The sequence below is a fragment of the Brassica napus genome, chromosome C8 (genome assembly GCF_020379485.1).
Source record: "Brassica napus cultivar Da-Ae chromosome C8, Da-Ae, whole genome shotgun sequence".
NCBI lineage: Eukaryota > Viridiplantae > Streptophyta > Magnoliopsida > Brassicales > Brassicaceae > Brassica > Brassica napus.
Window position 1 is genome coordinate 48,228,330 of NC_063451.1, and position 20,890 is coordinate 48,249,219.

The 20,890-nt window shown below is 36.6% G+C and overlaps 4 protein-coding genes across 7 annotated transcripts; 1 reads left to right on the forward strand and 3 right to left on the reverse strand.

Moving 5' to 3' along the window:
• Nucleotides 1-46: 46 nt before the first annotated feature.
• Nucleotides 47-5,046, reverse strand: LOC106377031 (putative axial regulator YABBY 2). Of its 2 annotated transcripts, none has more exons than XM_013817183.3 (6): nt 4,811-5,046; nt 1,480-1,611; nt 1,253-1,382; nt 1,099-1,147; nt 943-1,018; nt 47-440 (listed from the first exon to the last, which is right to left on the reverse strand). In XM_013817183.3, exons 1-6 carry the CDS (start codon nt 4,877-4,879, stop codon nt 333-335), a joined length of 564 nt encoding a protein of 187 aa, XP_013672637.1. In that variant the 5' UTR covers nt 4,880-5,046; the 3' UTR covers nt 47-332. The 2 variants fall into 2 exon arrangements, with proteins under 2 accessions (XP_013672637.1, XP_013672636.1); XM_013817182.3 differs by having other exon boundaries at nt 1,253-1,385.
• A 1,460-nt stretch (nt 5,047-6,506) lies between these two features.
• On the reverse strand, nt 6,507-8,814 carry LOC106377033 (histone deacetylase 8). Of its 2 annotated transcripts, none has more exons than XM_013817185.3 (3): nt 8,488-8,814; nt 7,202-7,788; nt 6,507-6,899 (listed from the first exon to the last, which is right to left on the reverse strand). In XM_013817185.3, the coding sequence occupies exons 1-3, from the start codon at nt 8,756-8,758 to the stop codon at nt 6,597-6,599; spliced, it is 1,161 nt and encodes a 386-aa protein (XP_013672639.1). In that variant the 5' UTR covers nt 8,759-8,814; the 3' UTR covers nt 6,507-6,596. The 2 variants fall into 2 exon arrangements, with proteins under 2 accessions (XP_013672639.1, XP_013672638.1); XM_013817184.3 differs by having other exon boundaries at nt 7,154-7,788; nt 8,488-8,810.
• Nucleotides 8,815-10,013: 1,199 nt separating this feature from the next.
• LOC106377035 (calreticulin-3) lies at nt 10,014-13,528 on the forward strand. Its single transcript, XM_013817189.3, has 14 exons — nt 10,014-10,315; nt 10,424-10,531; nt 10,671-10,863; nt 11,148-11,406; nt 11,525-11,581; nt 11,825-11,872; nt 12,015-12,101; nt 12,189-12,246; nt 12,344-12,411; nt 12,539-12,634; nt 12,783-12,839; nt 12,930-13,022; nt 13,124-13,156; nt 13,268-13,528. The coding sequence occupies exons 1-14, from the start codon at nt 10,207-10,209 to the stop codon at nt 13,277-13,279; spliced, it is 1,278 nt and encodes a 425-aa protein (XP_013672643.1). The 5' UTR covers nt 10,014-10,206; the 3' UTR covers nt 13,280-13,528.
• A 71-nt stretch (nt 13,529-13,599) lies between these two features.
• Nucleotides 13,600-20,635, reverse strand: LOC106377034 (serine/threonine-protein phosphatase BSL2). 2 transcript variants are annotated; one of them, XM_013817188.3, is made up of 22 exons: nt 20,349-20,634; nt 19,874-20,275; nt 19,456-19,516; nt 19,293-19,371; nt 19,094-19,173; nt 18,908-19,002; nt 18,710-18,809; nt 18,558-18,627; nt 18,036-18,137; nt 17,878-17,959; nt 17,349-17,528; nt 16,719-16,986; nt 16,399-16,627; nt 16,080-16,250; nt 15,486-15,724; nt 15,302-15,386; nt 15,108-15,206; nt 14,835-15,034; nt 14,671-14,746; nt 14,413-14,548; nt 14,209-14,345; nt 13,600-14,130 (listed from the first exon to the last, which is right to left on the reverse strand). In XM_013817188.3, exons 2-22 carry the CDS (start codon nt 20,265-20,267, stop codon nt 14,044-14,046), a joined length of 2,970 nt encoding a protein of 989 aa, XP_013672642.1. In that variant the 5' UTR covers nt 20,268-20,275; nt 20,349-20,634; the 3' UTR covers nt 13,600-14,043. The 2 variants fall into 2 exon arrangements, with proteins under 2 accessions (XP_013672642.1, XP_013672640.1); XM_013817186.3 differs by having other exon boundaries at nt 19,874-20,635.
• Nucleotides 20,636-20,890: the final 255 nt, after the last annotated feature.

Genomic DNA, 20,890 nt, shown 5'->3' on the forward strand with positions numbered 1-20,890 from the left:
ACTCATTATATAAATTCGTGACCACACAAAAAGCTACACCTTTTCAGAACGAGGAAAGATGAAATTTATATTACAATTTTCGCAAAGGAGATTCTTTCTTAAATAATTTGGTTCGAATATGAAAACCACATATGGGCTTCACTTATTAGAGGAATGTAAGCTAGAAACGAAGTTATAGATGGAGCCCACACAAGAAAAAGAAAGGGACATACATACATGAATATATAATATGTATGTAAGGTTATGTTTGATCTTCTTCCTAGCCTTCTTTTCCATCATCAGCATACACACACATATATATAATAGCCATTATCAATATATATGTAAAGGCTTTAGAAATAGCCATTAGACTTGTGGCCTGCAACTGTCTGGTCTAATTGCTTGCCTTTTTTGTTGCCATCCAGCTTTAATCCAAAGTGAATGTGAGGAAAATGTGCCCACTACACACAAAAAGGCAATTTTAAAAATATGTACTGCAATAAAACTCCATCAATTGCGCATAGCAGATCCACTATCTTATTGGTATATACACATATTTCAAAAAATTAATCCTAGCTCATGAAAGAAACAAACCCTAGGGTTTTCCCACCTCAACCATTATAATTTGTTTATGAAATCTCTAATACTAAATAGAAGATATTAGCGAATCATGTGTTTGGAAATCATTTTTTGTATTATTTAAGAGATAGCATTAAAAGAAAATTGTTAATAAATTCATTTTACTAAGCTTTTTATGAGAAAACACTGCATTCAAGAAAGTTATAATATTTTAGTTGTGATATACGTACAAAATAAAAAGTTGTGATTTATGTTTATATACAAACAATTATTCATTTCCATAGTCTTCATATTTCTGACATCATCTGTCCTATTATAAAGAATTATGTTTGGAGCTTCTCTAGTTCACATATTTGTGTAAGAATGATAAAGAAGGAAGCTTACATTTTTAGCAGCTGTGCTAAACGCCTCACGGTGGCTGATCGCTGGATTGCCAGCTTTGATCCTTTGAATTTCCTCTCTAATTAAGAAGAGAGAGTTGTTAAAAGTTGTAGCGAAACAGTTGATAGAAAATTTTCATTAAAAGTATTAGAAAGTTACTTGATGAATCTGTTGTAGGCCGAAGGAACGCGTTGTCTTTTCTCCGGCGCTGCCATGAACATATAGTTATGGGCTCATTGCATATATATGCACACAAATTTTAAATATACTTGTGATGCTTGTGCATTAAATGTGACAGGAAAGATCGACTTACGACGAATAGGAGGCATTCTAGGAGCCTCCTGATCGACATTTTCTGACAATGTGGTTGAAAAATGGTTGGAGCTCCTGGAAGATGATCCCCATTCTTTCCTTGTCACCGAAGAGGTTATGTGTTGCTTAGGCTGCTTCACGATTACAATTAGACTATATCATCCAGAACTCTACATGCATGGTAACAAAAACATGCTGAAGTCTTAAGGATATTTCTATGTATGATACCTGAAGATCTTGATGAATGGGAGGAGGCGAGCTTTGATGAAGTGAAACTCCAATGTTGAGAGAGAGCAAATTGGTACAATGGCCACATCTCACCGTCACAAGTGTGAACAAACTTGCGTATGGTACACTTACCTGATCATATATTAGTTTGTAAGATCTCTTAAGTGATAGTATATATATGCAGACAAGTTTTTGTCTTGTTTACCAGTTTCCTATATTTTGATTGGCTGGTTAATCAAATCTCTAATGTAATGGTGGGAAGAACTTTCTTAATTATATTGTGCATGCACTATTTAAATGAGGACGTTTTAAATATTATTTATGTTAACTATTCCATCCTATATGGAACAGTACATTTTTGGTTAATCATAGAACAGTAATTTGATTTGACAAATGCATATCCAACTAAGAATTTCGAGGATAAAGCAAACTATAGGTTTTCTTTTGTTGACTTACAAATAGATCAGTCAAATAAAATGCATAATAAATCAACTGAAGATTAATATTATTTAACGTTCAGAATATATTTCATTTGTAGTTTCTGTAATTATTCACAAATAAATAAACAAAATATTTGCTGACAAAAAAATAAACAAAATAAACAAAATATTTGCGTGGTCTAGTGCCTTCAATTATATATAGGGAACAATTTACATAGTACCTTCTTAATTAAAACAATGGTTTGTGTTTATATGAAATGAAATCAGATAATTAATTTTTTTAATATACATGTAAATTAAAGATAGTCCTATAGTAGTTTTTATTTTATTTTTAGAACATAAAAAAGTTAGAAGAATTATCAAGTACAATCATATTTTTACTCGGATCCAAAACACTGATAACTGTCATGCATGCTTCTACTTTCATTTTATTATTAATTGAAAAACATTGTGTAAAACAGTAACTTTAGAATCTCTATATATATGTTTGTATATGAGATGGGTGTATTTTTGCGTATGGTGGGTTCTGATTAGTTATATGTCTGACACACAATCCTCAAGGCAACATGATAAAAGATAGCAAAGATATGAAGAATGGTTGATGAAGCTTGTAAGGAAAAGACAGTCATGTTAGAAAACGACTTGACCTTAACCACAGCCCATAAAGTCCTTAACACAATATGTGATGGTACCATCTTAAATTATAATCTTCTTTTATTTTTGTGTACATATCCAATCCTAAGTGGTCAAGATCGGCCATGATTTAACAGTCTGCAGCTTTTGCATAGATCAAAAAAATTGTTGCTCGAACTGGGTAGAACAAATCTTTTGTACTATCCGCTACAATACCACCCCTATTTTGTGCAAGACGACCTTCAGCATTTTTTGATTAAATGTGGTCGTTTTGGTCCCTAATCAGAGTCACGCTACAGCTCTACTATTTATTTATATGTAGGATAACTGTAAATAATCAACTTACAAGAATGTCTCCTGATTGCTTATGTTTTAACTTTTGACAACTCACACAGTAGCGAACTTAATTATATACAAGTTATGATGTTTGGGATAACACTCTAGTCAGTTTTTTCGTGATAGCTTATAGATCATAGACCAATATGATTTGTATGTTGCACATATAATATTAAGCCAGCCTACAAAGCTGGAAAACAGTGAAATTTAAATTAAATTTTGAAACCATAATATACATACAATAACAAATTAGCTTCAACTCACTGAAGAAAAAAAAAATTGAGAATAAAAAATGTTTAAAAAAAAAAAATTCAGCTGGCGATGTGATGTAAACATTTTTTTACATGGACCACGCTTTCTAAATCAAAGATCTATGATTAATAGTTTGATATGATATATGCATATACATGTGTCACATACTACAGTTATATATTTCAAAAGATAATATGAAGTCAGACTATATAAAGCTGGAAAACTTAGTGAAAGTTTTTGAGCATGTATCACATGGATGCAGGCACCAACGTCTATCTACCAATTCCCTCTACAGGAAATAGAGTTATTCTTGGGTTCAACCCCTAGGCTGAACCTCTAGGTTCACCGGCCAATAGAATTTCTTTATTTCAAATTCGATATTTTTTAAAAAAGAAAACAAAATATTATCAAGTTATATTATGTTTTTAAAATAAAAAAGTAAAAAAAAAATAGCAGTTACAGAAAAAAGAACTAAAAAAAAAATTTAACGTCGTCAGCAAAACACTAAACCCTAAATCCTAATCCCTAATCCCTAAATCCTAAATCTTAAACCCTAAACCCTTGGGTAAACCTAAACCCTTGGGTAAACTCTAAATCCTTGGGTAAACCCTAAACTCTTGGATAAATCCTAAACTCTAAATAAAAATACTAAACCCTAAAACTCTAAACCCTAAATCCTAAACCTTAAACCGTTGAGTGTTTTAGTGTTTAGTGATTTTGATTTAGAGTTTAAGATTTATCCTAAAGTTTAAGATTTATCCTAGGGTTTAGGGTTTACCCAAGGGTTTAGGGTTTAGGATTTAGGGTTTAGGGATTAGGATTTAGGGTTTAATGTTTTGATGACGACGTTAAAAATATTTTTTTTTTGTAATTACTACTATTTTTTATTTATTTCTTTTTACCTTTTAATTTTAAAAATATAATATAATTTGACAATATTTGTTTCCTTTTTTAAAAGATACCAAATATGAAATAACACAATCTTATTAGGTTCACCCAAAAATAAGTCCAGGAAATATTAATGACAATTGGAATTTAGGGAATTATGAGTAGTATTTAAGAAAATTATGGCTTTACTGAAACACCAAAGCAAAATATGTCACTGAAAAGGGCAAAAAATAAAACCTTCACAGTATTGTGAAATTAGGGAAAGAAGATGCTTGGTTGTAGACTACAAACCGACACATAGAACCCTAAATCTGATCAGGAGCTGTTTCCTTTGAGTTTACTTTGTTTGAGCACTAAGATATGGTCTAATCACCGAACTTCTTTTGCTTCTTTGGGTATATTTATCTCATCACGGGTCGTCTCCACAAAAGAAAAAGGTAAAATTAAAAACTTAGGGTTTCTTTATTTTCTGAGATCAAGAAACTTTCCCTATGTATCTTCACCAATAATCAGAGGAATAAGGTTGATTCATGTCCAGATGCAAAATTCTTCATAAAATATTTATCAAGTTTGATAGAAAATAGTATTCTTTTTTTTTGAGAAAAAGAAAAATAATATTCTTATTGTTTGATTTTTGTTAGAAAAATGAGATCTATCTCTGAGCTAATTAAGACCGATCGAACACTTTTTCTTTCTAGAAAGATTTTCATTTTTTTTTAGAGAACTGGCTTGAAGATTTTCATTTTTGATATAAGGAAATAGGAGAGAGAGAGAGAGATTACCGCTAAAGTTGTGGTGCAGAAGTTGCAGAGGACATAGCAAACACGATCAGATGATAAATCTATAGACATTTTTGAACTTGTGGTTTCTCTTCAATAATATCTCGCTTCTTGTTTGGGTTATATAAAATTTTTAGGTATGCGAATGAAATCAAAGAAGGAACTATTTGATCTTGGAAGAATAAATTAAAGAAAAAGCAAGCAAATAAGAGAGCAGAAGGATATAGAGAGATGGGTGGAGGAAGCGTACAAAAAATCTGAAAAGATTAATGGGGTTTGTTTTGAGGGGAAGGGAGACCAGTGGGGACTATACTACAATGTTCTTTTTTACATAAAGTTTCTATTATTTTTTCAGAGTTGAATACTCAAGAATAAAATGAATGTTCTCTCGTGTAATTTTCTGCTTAGGGTAAATTATATATGTATATATAACTTAAGAGAATACTAATTAATAAAACTCTCACCTTTAAGAAAATTATTAAAATGACATCCGACTTTCGAAATACATGAACAGAAGCATATAACACATATTTGATATTTGTAGTTCAGGAAATATATGCAAGGAAAAGAAATGCCTATTTTTTTGTCGAAAAAAGAAGAAGAAATGCCTATATTTATCACTGATAAACCTTTTAACCATTGATGTATCCATTCGCCAAATGACGGTATCTTTAAGTAAATGACATCATGAAAGTCAGTTCATGAAAGATATGCAAGTCAACGAAATGCATATATTTAAATTGATAAACATTTTGACGATTTATGTGTCATTCATCAAATGAAGGTGTCCTCGCAGAATATGACATCATAAAAATGATGGGGGTAGGCGTTCGGGTATCCACTCGGGTTCGGTTCGGATCCATTCGAGTTTCGGATTTTCGGGGTCAAAGATTTTAGTTTCATTCGAATGTTTTTAAATTTCGATTCGGGTTCGGTTCAGATCTTTGCGTGGTTGGATAACCCATTTAAATTATTTTTAAAATTTTAAAATTCATTATATATTTTAAAATACTCAAAATCTATAGACAAAATAATATATTACATATAAATTTGAATAACACATGTCAAAATACCTAAACTTAACATATAAATTGATTTGGTTTGAATATTTGGATAGAGAATAAATAAATATTTTAAGTATTTTTGGTATTTTGAGTATACTTTAACTATTTAAGACATTTACTTTTGATTATTTGTATATATTTTCAAGTATTTTGGATAATTTAAAAGTATCAAATATATTTTGGATATTTTTTTAATATACATTAAGTCTAAAAAATAATTAATATATAGGTTTATAAATCTATTTCGGATACATTCGGGTATCCGAAATATTTCGGTTCGGATCGGGTTCGGTTTCGGTTTTTTAAATACCAAAATTTTAGACCAATTCGGATATTTAATCAATTTCGGTTTGCGTTCGGTATTACTTTTTCGGATCGTGTTTGGTTCGGTTTTTCGGATCCGGGGCTTTTACCCATATTCATGCCGGTTGTTACTTTGTCCCCATGGGCCACAGCCCAAACCTCCAAAGCCTACAAGATCTTCATATTGAGGTGACTGAACTTTGGTCGGACCGTGGGGTGGCAATAATGCTTCCTACAAAGTAACCATAGAGCTCATAATCAAGTTTCCGAAGCTGTCCCTTCCCTTCCCAAACCAAACTCTTTAGCTGCAAGGAACGTAACAAAGACTTTGATGGTTTCAATCATAGTACTTGATTTTATCTGCATTGATATATGTTCCAAAATGTTACAACACAGAGGAATAAATTCAAAACTACACCACTTCAAGTCCCTCTGAGAAATGGAACACATTCAGAGTGGTATCTTTTGATTGACTTAACAGCTTCAACAGCAACAGCTTCATCTTCAGGGTAATAAGCAACCGGATCCGATAGATGCGGTTCTGGAATCTTCAGCACGCCTTCAAGCATGGCGTGGAGGCAGTAAGCTGCATATGTTACATGATACCCTCCTTCTTGCACCATAAGCAACCTTCCATTGCTATGCTCCTCTGCCATTGCCCTTATTATCTGCCCAATCCTTCTGTATCCATTCATCGTCAGGCTTTGTCTCCCGTTTGGATCAAACTGCAGATCCCACAGTACAAAGAGGATAAGCTCAGTAATCCCCCGGGGCCCGAAACCACATCATGTAATATTAGTTTCGTCTCAACAATAGAAACATTGATTTTTCAATGAGATGAAAATTTAATTGTTAGTTTTTTTTTGAAACATTAGGCAAAACTCTCAGCTAAGTTACAGACACTGTACAAGAGTTTTTTTGTTGAATAAATTTAATATTTATTAAGAAAATATATAGATTAGTTTCGTCCCAGCCGTACCTCGAACTGTGGACCTCTAACACAACGGTAAACGAAGAAAGAACTTACAGCGCTGGAGTCTTGACCAACAACAAGAACAACCATATCAGGTCCAAACCTCCTAACAGCAGGAACCACCAGCTCATTCACCGCATACTCATAACCCTTATCACCAGTGCCATTAGGTAAAGGAACATTCAAGTTATAACCCAACCCCACACCTTCGCCAATCTCATCAACAGACCCTCTCTGCGGATGAGACGACCCCCACGACCCGTGGTTCATATGCAGCGACACCGTGAGAACCTTATCAGACCTGTAAAACCCTTCAGCCGTGCCGTTCCCGTAGTGCACATCGATGTCCACAACCGCAACTCGCGAGCATTGTCCTGAATCCAATGCTAGCTTCACGGCGAGAGCTGCGTTGTTGAGGAAGCAATACCCATCAGCTTGAGTTGGCTGTGAGTGGTGGCCTGGTGGGCGTACTAGAGCATAAGCTATTTTGCCGTGGCTGTCGAGAATGTGTTGCATTGCTGATAGAGTTGTTCCGGCTGCAAGAAGCGCAGCTTCCCAAGACCCTGGGCTCATGAATGTACCTGCGGAAATCTCACGCCTTTCTCCTGATTTATCTGCCTCTATTAGCTTGTTTATGTAGTCTGTACAAGTAACAGAGTGTATGTGAGAAAACAGAGATCAAAGTGCACAAAGTCTCTTCCTTTATCAGAGTGTATGAAAGAAAACAGAGATCAAAGTCTATAAAGTCTCTTCCTTCATCAGAGTGTATGTAAGAAAACAAAGATCAAAAGTCTACAAAGTATCTTCCTTTATCAAAGTGTATGCAAGAAAACAGAGTCCATAAAGTCTCTTCCTTTGTCAGAGTGTATGTAAAAAACAGAACTCAAAGTCTATAGAGAGTATCTTCCTTAAGAAAGCAGAGATCAAAGTCTATAAAGTCTCTTCCTTTATCAGAGTGTATGTAAGAAAACAGAGATCAAAGTTCTACAAAGTATCTTCCTTTATCAGAGCGTAGGTAAGAAAACAGAGATCAAAGTTCATAACGTCTCTTCACAGAGTGTATATAAGAAAACAGAGATCAAAGTCTACAAAGTCTCTTCCTTAGCTTATTGTAAGAAAACAGAGATCAAAGTTCTACAAAGTATCTTCCTTTATCAGAGTGTATGCAAGAAAACAGAGTCAAAGTCTCTTCCTCTAACAGAGTGTATGTAAGTAAGAAAGCAGAAATCAAACTCTATAAACTCTCTTTCTTTATCAGAGTGTATGTTAGAAAACAGAGATCAAAGTCTATAAAGTCTCTTCCTTTATGCTCAAAACTCGAACCTTAGGATCGATCGTACCTGAAGTGTGAAACGTTAGAAGCTCCGAGACGATTGCGAGACGCCCGGGAAGCCAGTTGACATGGGGAGCGATGGGACCACGTTGGAGAATCGAAACCATGTTCCTGACTCTGTCGGCGTTCTCCGGGTGTTTCTCCAGTACGTCGAGGAATCCGGGGTTGGTTCCCGTGTCGAAGACGCCTTCGACGGCGTCGTGTTGGAGCATTCCTTCGTGCCAGAAGACATCTACGGCGTCGCTTTGGGGTTTCAAGGTCTGATCTGAGCTTAACATAGTGGAGGATGGAGTAAGGTCACAGTCTCACAATCTCCTTCCTTAGTCGTGAAAGTGGAAAGATTCTACTAAAGTCTCTTTGGTAAGAAGATGGCAGTTTCAGGGCCCACGGTTTCAATCCGACGGTGGCTACTGGCGAGGGAGATTCTGAAAATGGGATTGTTTCAAGGGACCAATTTTGCAAATAACTTAGTTTATTATTTGCCCCACTTATAATCTTATTATTGTAATTTGGGCCCATAATTTCTATTATCTCACAAAGTTTTAATAATTCCTACTTCCTAAGTTTTCATTAAATGTATTAAGATATTTAAAAGATTTGCAATTCTCTCGAATAGACATTTTTAAGTTTTTGTCATAAAAATAGATTTTAAAAACTAAAATGGCCAAAATAACATTTTTTATTTTGAGAATTTTAAACTTTTTTTTATTTTTTAAAATTTGAAATTCTATCCCCAAAACGCCACTCCTCAACTCTAAACCCTAAACTCTTGAATCCTAAACCCTAAACCCCATTCTTTAACTCTAAACCCTAATGTCTAGATTAATTAACCTTACGAGGTATAAGTGTATATATTTTTTTTTTGATAAAACATTTAAGTCTATTTTGATCATTTTTACTTTTAAACTCTATATTTGTGACAAAAACTTATGTAGGTCCATCATAGGGAATTTCTTTTAAAAGATTTTGTTGTTTTTTTAATATAGGATATTTTCATGTTTTATGCAAATTTTAAAATAATTAAAAATAATTAAAATAATCATTGGGTATGAATGGTGACCAAGAAACGACGATGAATAATACATTCCGTAACGTTCCTAAAAGAAATTACCTTTCACAAAAAATAATAATTTCCTCTCACTCCATTTCATTCTTTTTTTTTTTTAGAAATTAAAAAACAAAATTTTTTCTTCTTAAATTTGAACAAAAACAATTATTCATTTTCATTCCTGCTATTTTATTCTCGTACATTCATTTTCTATTCGTTATTCTTGTTTGTTTTCCGAATGGTCACCGATCAGATTAATGACCATATATCGTATTATTTCTTTAGTAATCAGCTTTCATAAACAAAAACAAACAAAAAATAGGATTAGTGGAATTACTCAGGCAAATCTTTATTATGATGTGTATACATATCATAATGGCGACATGAAAGTAATGCAGGCAACATAACACTGGGACCATTCGTGTCATTTTGCCCCACTCCCTACGCTGAAAAACGACTTTGAACATTCCACAGTCCACCATGCGACGACTTGGAAAGCAAAAACAAGAGTCAAGACTGATGGAAGACGAAAGAAGAAGTATACAAAACGTTTAGGGGTTTTATTGTAATTACACGAAACGACCCATGGGGTCAATGCTCACTCTCGTCTTCCTCCTCATCTTGCTATAAAGCTCAAATCACAACTTCCCCAGCCATGTCAAGAGATTCTGAACCAAAATGGGATTGCCTCAAAACAAGCTCAAGTCTTTCTGCATCTTCCTCTTGTCTCTTCTCACTCTCACTCCATTGGCTTTCTCGGAGATCTTCTTAGAAGAGCACTTCGAAGGTGAAGTATCATCACAACATTCTTTCTATCTCTTTAAAAAAAAAAAGTTTCCACCTTTAGGCTTTCTATTTATAGAATTATGCAACTAACTTAGTCTGATGTGTTCAGGTGGGTGGAAAAGCAGGTGGGTCTTATCTGATTGGAAGAGAAACGAAGGCAAAGCCGGTACCTTTAAGCACACCGCCGGTAAATGGCCCGGCGATCCCGACAATAAAGGTACTTCCTTTCATTGTCTTGTCCTATGTTCTCTAGTGTATTGGTTTTGATCTTTGAAGTTGACTTAAGTGAGTCAATAGAATCTTTATTTGGTTTAACTTTAATGCATTTTTTTTTTTTGTTTCTTTTTTGTGTTTAGGTATTCAGACATATAATGATGCCAAGCATTACGCAATTTCTGCAAAGATTCCAGAGTTTAGTAACAAGAACCGGACTCTTGTTGTCCAGTACTCAGTCAAAATCGAACAAGACATAGAATGTGGTGGCGCTTACATCAAGCTCCTCTCTGGCTACGTTAACCAGAAGCAATTTGGTGGTGATACTCCTTACAGGTTAATCTTCTGCCTTTATCCCTTAATGTCTTCTTTTAGTGAACATCAGCTTCTAGAAGGTTATATACAGTCTTAGTCAAGTTGCCTTGTTCTAAGTTATAAGGCCAAAATGGAAATAACAGTGAAAGTGTTGATTTAGTTCGGATTCATTTTTATCGGATTCGGTTTACCAATATATGCAATATTAGTCAAATTGTCAGATTTGGTTCGGTTCGGATTCATTTTTATCAGGTCGGTTTAGTTGTGTTTGAGGATTCTCATTAGTACTTTTTTTTTCTATGCAGTCTAATGTTTGGACCAGATATATGTGGCACACAGACGAAGAAGCTTCATGTTATACTTTCATACCAGGGACAGAACTATCCAATTAAAAAGGATTTGGAATGTGAAACCGACAAGTTAAATCACTTCTACACATTTATTCTGCGGCCTGATGCTTCTTACAGCGTCCTTGTTGATAATAAAGAGAGGGAGTTTGGTAGTATGTACACTGACTGGGACATCCTTCCTCCAAGGAAGATCAAGGTTAAAAATGCAAAGAAGGTAACTCCAAGAGTCTTTATTAAATGCAATGAAGATTGCTAAACCAAATATTTGCATGATTGGGTTATACTTGCTTAGCTATTATGACTTTTGATGGATTACATTTTTTGTTTTGCAGCCAGTGGACTGGGATGACAGAGAGTATATTGATGACCCTGAGGATGTCAAACCTGAGGTAACTTGTTTAGTAAACATGGTAGTAGCAATATAGATCCATACTAATTTCATTAGGCGGTAGTTAGGAACTTTATATGAGATCATTGATTAGACGGATGTCTATACCGATTCTTTTATATTCTAGAAAAATCGTTTTGTTTATGTCTGATTTACCCGAACACTCAAAATGCTACTTGTTCAGTTCACATACTGCTCATTCTTAGTTTGAATCAGGCAACTGATTCTTTTCATTTGGGACCAGGGTTATGATTCGATTCCACGTGAAATCCCAGACCAAAAAGCTAAAGAGGTATGTACTCTTTAATTGATTGGTTTATAGTTGTGTTTTAGTAGTGGTCTTATGATCTTTTTTGTTGGAACTCATTGGTTTGTGATAGTGTTGCTAAGCTTTATGTCTTGTATCTCTCTCTCTCTCTTTTATTGTTTTGTAGCCTGAGGACTGGGATGAAGAAGAAAACGGACACTGGGAACCACCAAAGATCCCAAACCCTGCCTACAAAGGTTCTTGGAAAGCAAAGGTACTTGACTGAACAGTCATTCAATGGTTATATAGATTAAGCCAATTTGTCTTCAACACCATTTGACATTTTATCAAAACATTACAGAAAATCAAGAACCCGAACTACAAGGGAAAATGGAAGAACCCATGGATAGATAACCCAGGCATGTTTCTATGATGTAATGTGTTATTTGTGTTTTGGGCTGGATTACTTCTTGTTGATGTTAATAAGCTTGAGGTTCTCGTTTTTGTTTTCATCAGAGTTTGAAGATGATCCAGATCTTTATGTTCTGAAGCCTATAAGATATGCAGGCATTGAAGTATGGCAGGTGAGTTCTAAGTTCCATCCAATAATTAACTATCAATATAATCACTCCCATCACCAGATAGTTAGTTTATATGATAGTCAATCTAGTGCACAGCTGGATTGAGAAACTGATGTTGTTAATACTGCAGGTGAAGGCTGGTTCAATATTTGACAATATCTTGATCAGTGATGACCCAGAATATGCAAGGAGCATGGTGGATGACTATTTTGCTCAGCACAGAGAGGTAGGTTTCTCCATGCCTTTGGGATATCTTCTTTTTTTGCCTCTTTTTAGACAAAGTTAAATGAGTTTCTGCATGCTTTTATTATAGAAAATATCTTATTAGTAGTAATCTGATGTGCTTATATATACTCTTCTGATATACCAACCAGTCTGAGAAGGAGTTATTTGCGGAAGCTGAGAAAGAAAGAAAAGCTAGAGAAGATGAGGTTTGTAGTTTTCAAAACAACTTCTTATTTTGCTTTTCTAGTCTTCTCTGTCTATGTTAGTCATGATCTCATACAATTTGACGATTGCAGGAAGCTCGTATAGCACGAGAAGAAGGGGAACGTAGACGAAAGGAGAGGGGTGACCGGTATGGACACAGGGACAGGAGGGATCGTTACAAACGGGTACGTACACATTGAGACCAACTCAGTTCTTTTGTTTTTTTCTTTTTAACACTGTTAGTTGTGGAACACAAGTGACTATGTATAAATGTTTTGTTTTACAGCACCATCGACGTGATTACATGGACGATTACCATGTAAGTAAACTAAGTGGTTTTATATTCAACCACTTTTAAATGCTTTATGCGTTTTAGTACTGAATCATCTTTAACCGTTCTAAAGTTGTATGATTCTGACTTTTCGTGTAGGATGAGCTATAAGGCGCAGTGGTGGCCTGGTGGGGGATTTGGCAATGACAACCAATAAAAGCAAGTATTCATTAAAGTCATACCTAGAAAGCTGGAAACTATATGGTTGGTTTTGTAGTTTGTATGATTGTAATATGTATCATTTCCTGTAATTGTTATTTTTTTGCGGGTAAAAATGTAATCGCTGAAAATTATATATATTCATAAATGTATTCTGAAGTTACATGCGTTGGATATTTATAAACATATTGTCAAAGTTTAGATCGTCTCGTCTCGTCTCATGATATTATAAACACAAACGTTACAAATGTATGAACTGAAAGTTAAAAAAAAAAAAAAACAAAAGCCACAAATGTTTACTTGATAGTTGATACAGAATAAATTAAAAAAAAAAGACAGTAGAGCCAATCCTCAACTTATACACCCTAATACGGATGATGATGATGATGATATGTATGTCGACCATTACCATTCTAACAACTCATATCCCACTCGCCAAGAAACTATACCACAGACCAAAACAAAACGAAGGTAAATCAATAAGAGTGAAAAAAAAAAAGAAAGAAAACAAGATATTGAAAGAGAGGACTAACAAGCCCGAACGAATAAAACTCTACAAATCACTACTAAACCACCACCAAAACTGACTTCTCTACCCTTTCGTCTACTGCTCATCTTTTCTGTACAAAAAACACGAGAGGAACACCAGACGGCACAGATGTTACAAGTGTTTTGGTTGCGGTTATGCATGTGGCACGAGTGCCTCTTCGTCTACGTTACATCCACGCCAAAGAACCTCCTTTGTCATTTGCTGTTTGTGGACGTCCTCTGGTTGGTGTCGCTGGCCTATTTGCGTTCAGCTCCTGCACAAAAAAGAATACCATGCTAAGTACCAATAGTCATGCCAAACAATGAATGCACTTAAGTGAATCAATAGCAACCTGCATCCATGTGTCTTCTGTATGTCCTTCTGGTGTTTCAGTTGATGAAATTGCTGGAGGTAACGGATGAATGAGCTTAGGAACCACTACAAGATCTCTCCCCAATACCAAGATAGCCCCAGCATTGTTTGCAGTACCTGAGATTATTAACCAAACATATATAAATAATCACATCAAGCTATCCGATCAGATTATGGCACATACCACAATAGTTTGTAGCGGAAAAGAGAGTTATCAAATGCCCCTGAGCAAAACGCTCAAACCCATCCATCACGCACTCGTGTGCACGTACAATTAACTGAAGATCATTATTGTTGCAAAACTCCATGACACGGTCAGGCTGCAATTGCCAAGTATTAGTCAATAATAGTACAGGTAAAAAAGAAATGCAAAATAGCACTTCTCAATACGGCAAGTTACTGGGAGCAAACTATAAATCTGAAACAAAGGAAAATTACTCACCCCAAATGTAACCAATCCAGGGCCTCTAGCGTTGGGTCTTAAACCTTCAACACTGTCATTTTCAGTCGGATCCGACCTAACAAATTCCAAATTAAAACAAAAACTAGTAAGACTTCGACCAAAAAAACAATAGCCAGAACAACCTACAACGGACATGTACTGACCATAACAAATCCATGAGCACAATGGAGCCAGCGTCCATTGTAATTGGACGTTGAATATTTTCAATCTGCTCCACATGATTTATAGAACGACCAATACCACCATGCATGCAAATAATTTTCTTCTCAATCGATGCAGCCAGAGGTAGCCAATTAAACAAACGGTTTATTCGGTGCCACACCCAGATTCCATCACGTTCACCCTGCAAAGCAACCTCAGTATGAGAAAACTAGGCATGGAATGGAAACGAGAGATTTAGAAGCGGAATACAATACCATTCGCTCAATACACTCTATTCGGAAGCCAAAAAGGGCATTAATATCCGCAGCTTCATGGTTTCCCCGAATTAAGTGTACGTTATGCTGGTACTCAACCTGCAGTAACGAGAGTAGAATGTCAAACCCTCCACGGTCAAGCAACTAGAACACGTGCAGCAAGTCAAAACTAACATAAAGCGCTTAGAACTAACCTTTAACGCAAGCAGAAGGGAGATTACTTCTAAACTGTGTTGACCCCGATCAACATAGTCCCCTAAGAAGAGGTAATCGATATATCTGACATATATGACACAGAATGAGCAATGTCCCAGTATAGAGAGCAAAAACAAAACAAGTAGCAGCCTGTGATGTCAGAATTTTTAGCGGTCCACTTACGAAATATCTCCAGCTGTAGATGGTGAACCATATTCATCAAAAAGGCGCATAAGATCCCCAAACTGTCCATGCAGATCACCAAATATCTTGATAGGAGCTTTAAGTTGTAATACAGTTGGTTCACTTGAGAAGATACGTTCTGCACTATCACAAAGATCAGCTATTTCATTGCAATCTAGGAAAAACTGGCGTCGAACTGGAGGCTTCCACCCACGAGGCTTCAGAAGATGGGCTATCACCTATCAACACATAAGTAAGAAACAGTTCATTAGAAACTCCCGATTAGGTACTTGGCCATCTAATAAGTGAATCTTTAGACATTAGTCACCCAATTCCCAGTTGAACAACATAGAGGAAGCAAAGGAATCTTCACCTATGAATTGGCCGTAACGCAAACCAAGAGATTATATATACTTTAACAATAGCATTTACGATACTTTCAATTTTTATCATTGCCACACCAAGAAAGCATCATTCACGATTTGTACCCTTTATCATAAATTGTACCAAATGTATTACTGTATTTTTTAAACCCGCATTTAGGATCACAAGATTTTATTTGCAATACTTCATGGGGAAACAATTTTTTTTTACCTTCTTAGGAACACTATTGATTGACATTTGTCGATCTAATAATTTCCTTGCTGCAGTTGCACTTTCTGGTGTCCCATAACTGACACGTCGTCCCTCATTTTCAAATTGATCAATAGATAATTGTCTAACCATTCCACCCAAGGCGCCACCAGTTTCTGCAGCAACCACCACCTAATGACATAGTACCAGAACCATTATAAACCAAAAATGCATTTCTCGTGAAACTCTGGGTAAGAAATACTAGTAAACGAAGGAACATTGTGTTAAATATATATTTAAGACTTTAGATGTTACTCAAAACAATAAGGGTGGCACTCACGGCTCTATGATGAAGACGAATTCCTGCGGGAGTACCACCAGCTGATCCCATAGAATCTGGCTTTAGCGAAAATGAAGGTGTCCCACTAGGTGAAGTTTCTCCACCACTATCTGGGAGCTCAACTTCACCATTGACCTGCCGTGCCTTGGCAGCAGCCAACGTAGCACTGATCGCCTCAGCTTCTGCCGCTGATGCTTCAACAAGATACTCTACACCCTTACTTGTTCTCCTACAAAGTTGTGTTGGATAGTCGTCACTATAAACATCACCGTGTTAACAATACAGCACAAGATAAATCAATATTAAGGAAGTTGGCTAACCGAGTTCCTGGAAGTACTGCATTTTCAGAGCTTATATCAGTATACATATCACCATTTACGGGGGGTGCAACAGGGCTTCCCAATACAACGGCACCATCAGCGGCTGAATCAGATAACTCCCTATTTCTTTCGTCTGAAAAACCATACCTTCCAGGTAATCGACCTGGCGGCGAATTTGTTGCTGCAGCTGCAGCAGCATGAGAAGCAGCGTATGTTGTTTCCGCAGCCGAAAGATCCTCCGCAACCAAGAGGCCATCGAGTAACACCCCTAAAGCATCAAAAATAGATAGTTAAGTTGTTGTGATGCCATCTTTTGAAATTGAACAGGTACAACAGATTACAAGATGGAGGGAACTAATTTTTGGAGAAATCCAAAACTAAAAATCCTGATATAATCTCTCAGATTTGAACAAAAAACAACACCTAGTTCAGAAAGTGTAATTCTAGAGTGTCACAAACAAGCCATACGATGTATATAAGTATATTGTGCCACATTCAGTGAAAAATCCAATCATAAAAAAAAAATCAGTCTTCCTCATAGAGAAGCAATTCAGGAAATTGCGAAATTTAACAGCTATCAGAACATCATCAGGTAAATTGAATTAAGTCTTGCCTAGCTTTTCTCCTTACCTCCACGTAAACCGCCATAGATAAATATCAAATCACCAACTGCAGCAGCAGCATGCCTACAACGCCTTGTCAGCTCAACAGAAGCATCACCACCAGCTGCATCGGCACTGTACCTGCCAGTTCTAGGACTAGTAACAACTGATTTCGTATCACACCATACACCTGCTGCAGTATCCAAGACTGTACAAAGACAATAGGTTAAATACTCAGAGAACTGTAGGTCCACTCAGTGCACACATTAGTATAAAACAATTATGTACAGCTCTCGTCTATAAATGAGGCACATTTCAACTATGGCTAAAAGGCTTCAGTGATACTTTTATGGCCAAAACAACCTCGACTGGCAAAAAAATAACAGCATATTCCTCTATACAGCTGTCGTTTACACGTGAGACACATTTCAACAATGGCCTACAGCGACTAAAAATGGTGAACCTATTATCAAGGAAACATAAGTATTCCCTCATCGACCATCCAACATCACAAACATCAGATCAGATATTCAGATTGCATCTTGTTGTTTGCTAACCTGCAACACTGGATGAGTCTTCAACCATGCGTCCACCACCAAGTGCCCCACCGGACACATGAAGTCTTGCATTTACAAAGACCTAGATAAGCCATTAAACAGTTTAATTATTCGGATGAGGCCAGATAAGAGAACCAAAGAGTAAGAAGTATCCATACCGCTGCATGCTGATATCTAGCAGATGGTGAGACACCAGGGGCTATGGCCCATTCCCAACGTCCATCTCTGTGCTTAGCAAGTCCATATGCACTGGCCAGAGGCTATCAATTAAAAAAACAAATCAAAAGCATTCAAGACCACGGCAGTCCATTCAGTTTCAAATTTCACTCTACCCAAATTTGACAAATTCTAAAAGTAAAGGTCATCAATAAACAACTAACTGCTAATATCTTTCTTTGATGACAATAGAAGTTTCTTTCGAAATGGATTCACAAAGTATTGAATAGAAGTTATACTTTAGAGTGTGTTTAAACTCTTGTTTAATTTATTTTGCGGAGAGGAGGTACATCCTCCTCTGCTCTGTAACATAGAATAACAAGTCTTCATTTCACCTAAATTTTTAGTTGGGAAGAAATATAATACTTTTCAATTTTCTCTCTGAAGAAACAATTGACTAATTCTCATAGTTCAATACACATCTCACAACAACGCAGAAGCCAAAATTCTAAAATCACACTTACCACACTATTTGCATCTCTTCCACCACAGAGGAGAAGAAGACCATCGGAACGCGCACTTGCAGTTGCATACCTAGGTACAACGCACAAATAGCAAACACATTAGTACACCAGTGCAAATCACACAATTATAAAGGAATTGGAATCAAACTTACATGCAGGGAGGTGGACCTTCTCCTTCTGGTTCCAACTTACGCCATTCATAAGGCTTGGCAGCCGTATCCAAGGCCCACACATCAGCGAGTGGACGTTTTCCTAATAGTTTAAAACGGTTTTCAGAATGAGGAGCTTTAAGGAGAATATAATGCTCCAACATAAATTACTGAGATAAGCCAACGTTGAAAAATGCATACCATCATTTCCACCGATTGCCATGAGATACCTTTGTCCAACAAGTGCCATGACATGTCCATAACGCGGTCCTGGTCCAGGACCCTGAACAACAACCCTGGAAAGAGAACATAACCTATCTCACGACACAAACTAATAAAATGAATTTTAAACCAAGAAAGCCACTTGTGGCGGGTTTATTTTCAAACCTGTGCCATCGTGGCCGTTGCTGAGTGAGATCAAGAACGTGAAGATCTTCGGCCGATAAACCAGCAGGACCAATTCCACCCTGCACCACAGAGAAAATTCAGAATCACTTTCAATTTTCAAAGCTGACTTAAAAAGATCATCTTCGATTGACAAGCTTAAATCATTCACATAATATAATAAGCATAGCTTTTCCCTTACCTGAATAACTACCATGGTCCCGACTGCAGTTGCAACATGTGCGGCTCTTGGGGTTGGTGGTTCTCCAAATGGTGTAAGCCTGTAACCTCATTTCATCAAATCAACTGGTATCCAGACATACATATAGGGGAAAAAACAAAGAAAGTACACATCTTACACTCACCTAGTCCACTTATTAGAAAGGACATCATAACAATGAACATCGGCAGTTGCTCCAGCTAGCCCTGCACAAAGAACACCCTAATTATATATTACAACCGTGCAAGTCGAGGAACCTCAAAAATCAGCAAGAACTAGAACATAGAATCTATAAGCGAATCTATAAGCGAAACGTAACTATAGATCCAAGAACTAATGGAACACAGTGTTCTAAAAATCGGGTCTAGGCGTTTAAAAAAATCGGTCCAACATCTGCCTAAACAATAATCCTTTATAAGCATAACCATCAACTAGTGATTTCTAAACATTGGCTAATATAGTATTAAACATCCAAATAACAATGTTATTTCCAGCTACTACTACACCAAGCTATTGGCTTTGCCAATCTCACATGAAAATAACAAGAGGCAAAAGAGACATACGAATGCCAGCACTTGGAGTAGCCGAAGTCGGAGTCCCCGTGCCACCAGAATTACCCTCAAGCGCCGTCGCGCCACCAAACAACACAAGACGTGGACCAATATAACCAGGCGCCCCCTCTTCCCCAACCGCCGGAACCGCCGTCAGCGTGTGGCCGCACCTAGGCCCAGGCCCATCCTCCTTCTTATCCATCAACGCATCCACGACCGAGTACGTCGGCGCACACCTCGGACCAACGACTTGCGGCGGCTGCTCCTGGGAACTCGCCGCTTCGGGAGCCGATCCCGAATCCGCCGGCGGCGATTCGTCGCGATTCGCCTCCCTCTCCATAGGCAGCGGAGATTGGGCTTCGTCGTGGCCACGAGAGCCCCGATCTTGATCGGTCTCGGGGAGCATAGACGAATCTTCATCCATTATTATTATCAAACCTAACGAGGAAATTAAATTAAAAAAAAAAAAAAAAAAAGTAAATCTAACTTAGATCGATCCAGCTACAGAGCCGCCGCGTCTCTGATCAACATCTCTCTCTCTGTTTCTCAAAGATTGAATTCGAAACCCTAGCTTTCCCACGGTGCAGATCCTCGGGCCTTATTGGAAAAAAGCAGAAACAGTTTATTTTCCAGGGAAATTAAAACGAAGCAGACATTCGCGGAATCCGGGAAAACGAAATTCGTCTCCTCCTACTATTTTTTTTCTTCTTTTAATTGAGTTTCTTTTCTCTTTCCTCCTCCCTCGCAATTATTTTCTTTTTGGGGAAATTAAAACCAATAAATGGAAATAACAGATATTCTGTTCTGTTATAGGAAACTTTTTGATTTCGAATATTCATTTTATACTTTATTTTAAGAAACTAATATTTTTTACTGCTGAGATGAAATTAAAGCCAATAACTCAATATTTGATTGAAGATATATGGTATCTGAGTTGAATAATAACAAATGTTAAAACTTGGTGTAAATTGTCGTAAAATTTATGTGATTAAATATAGATTATGTGCTAAATTTACAGATTTGATTAGT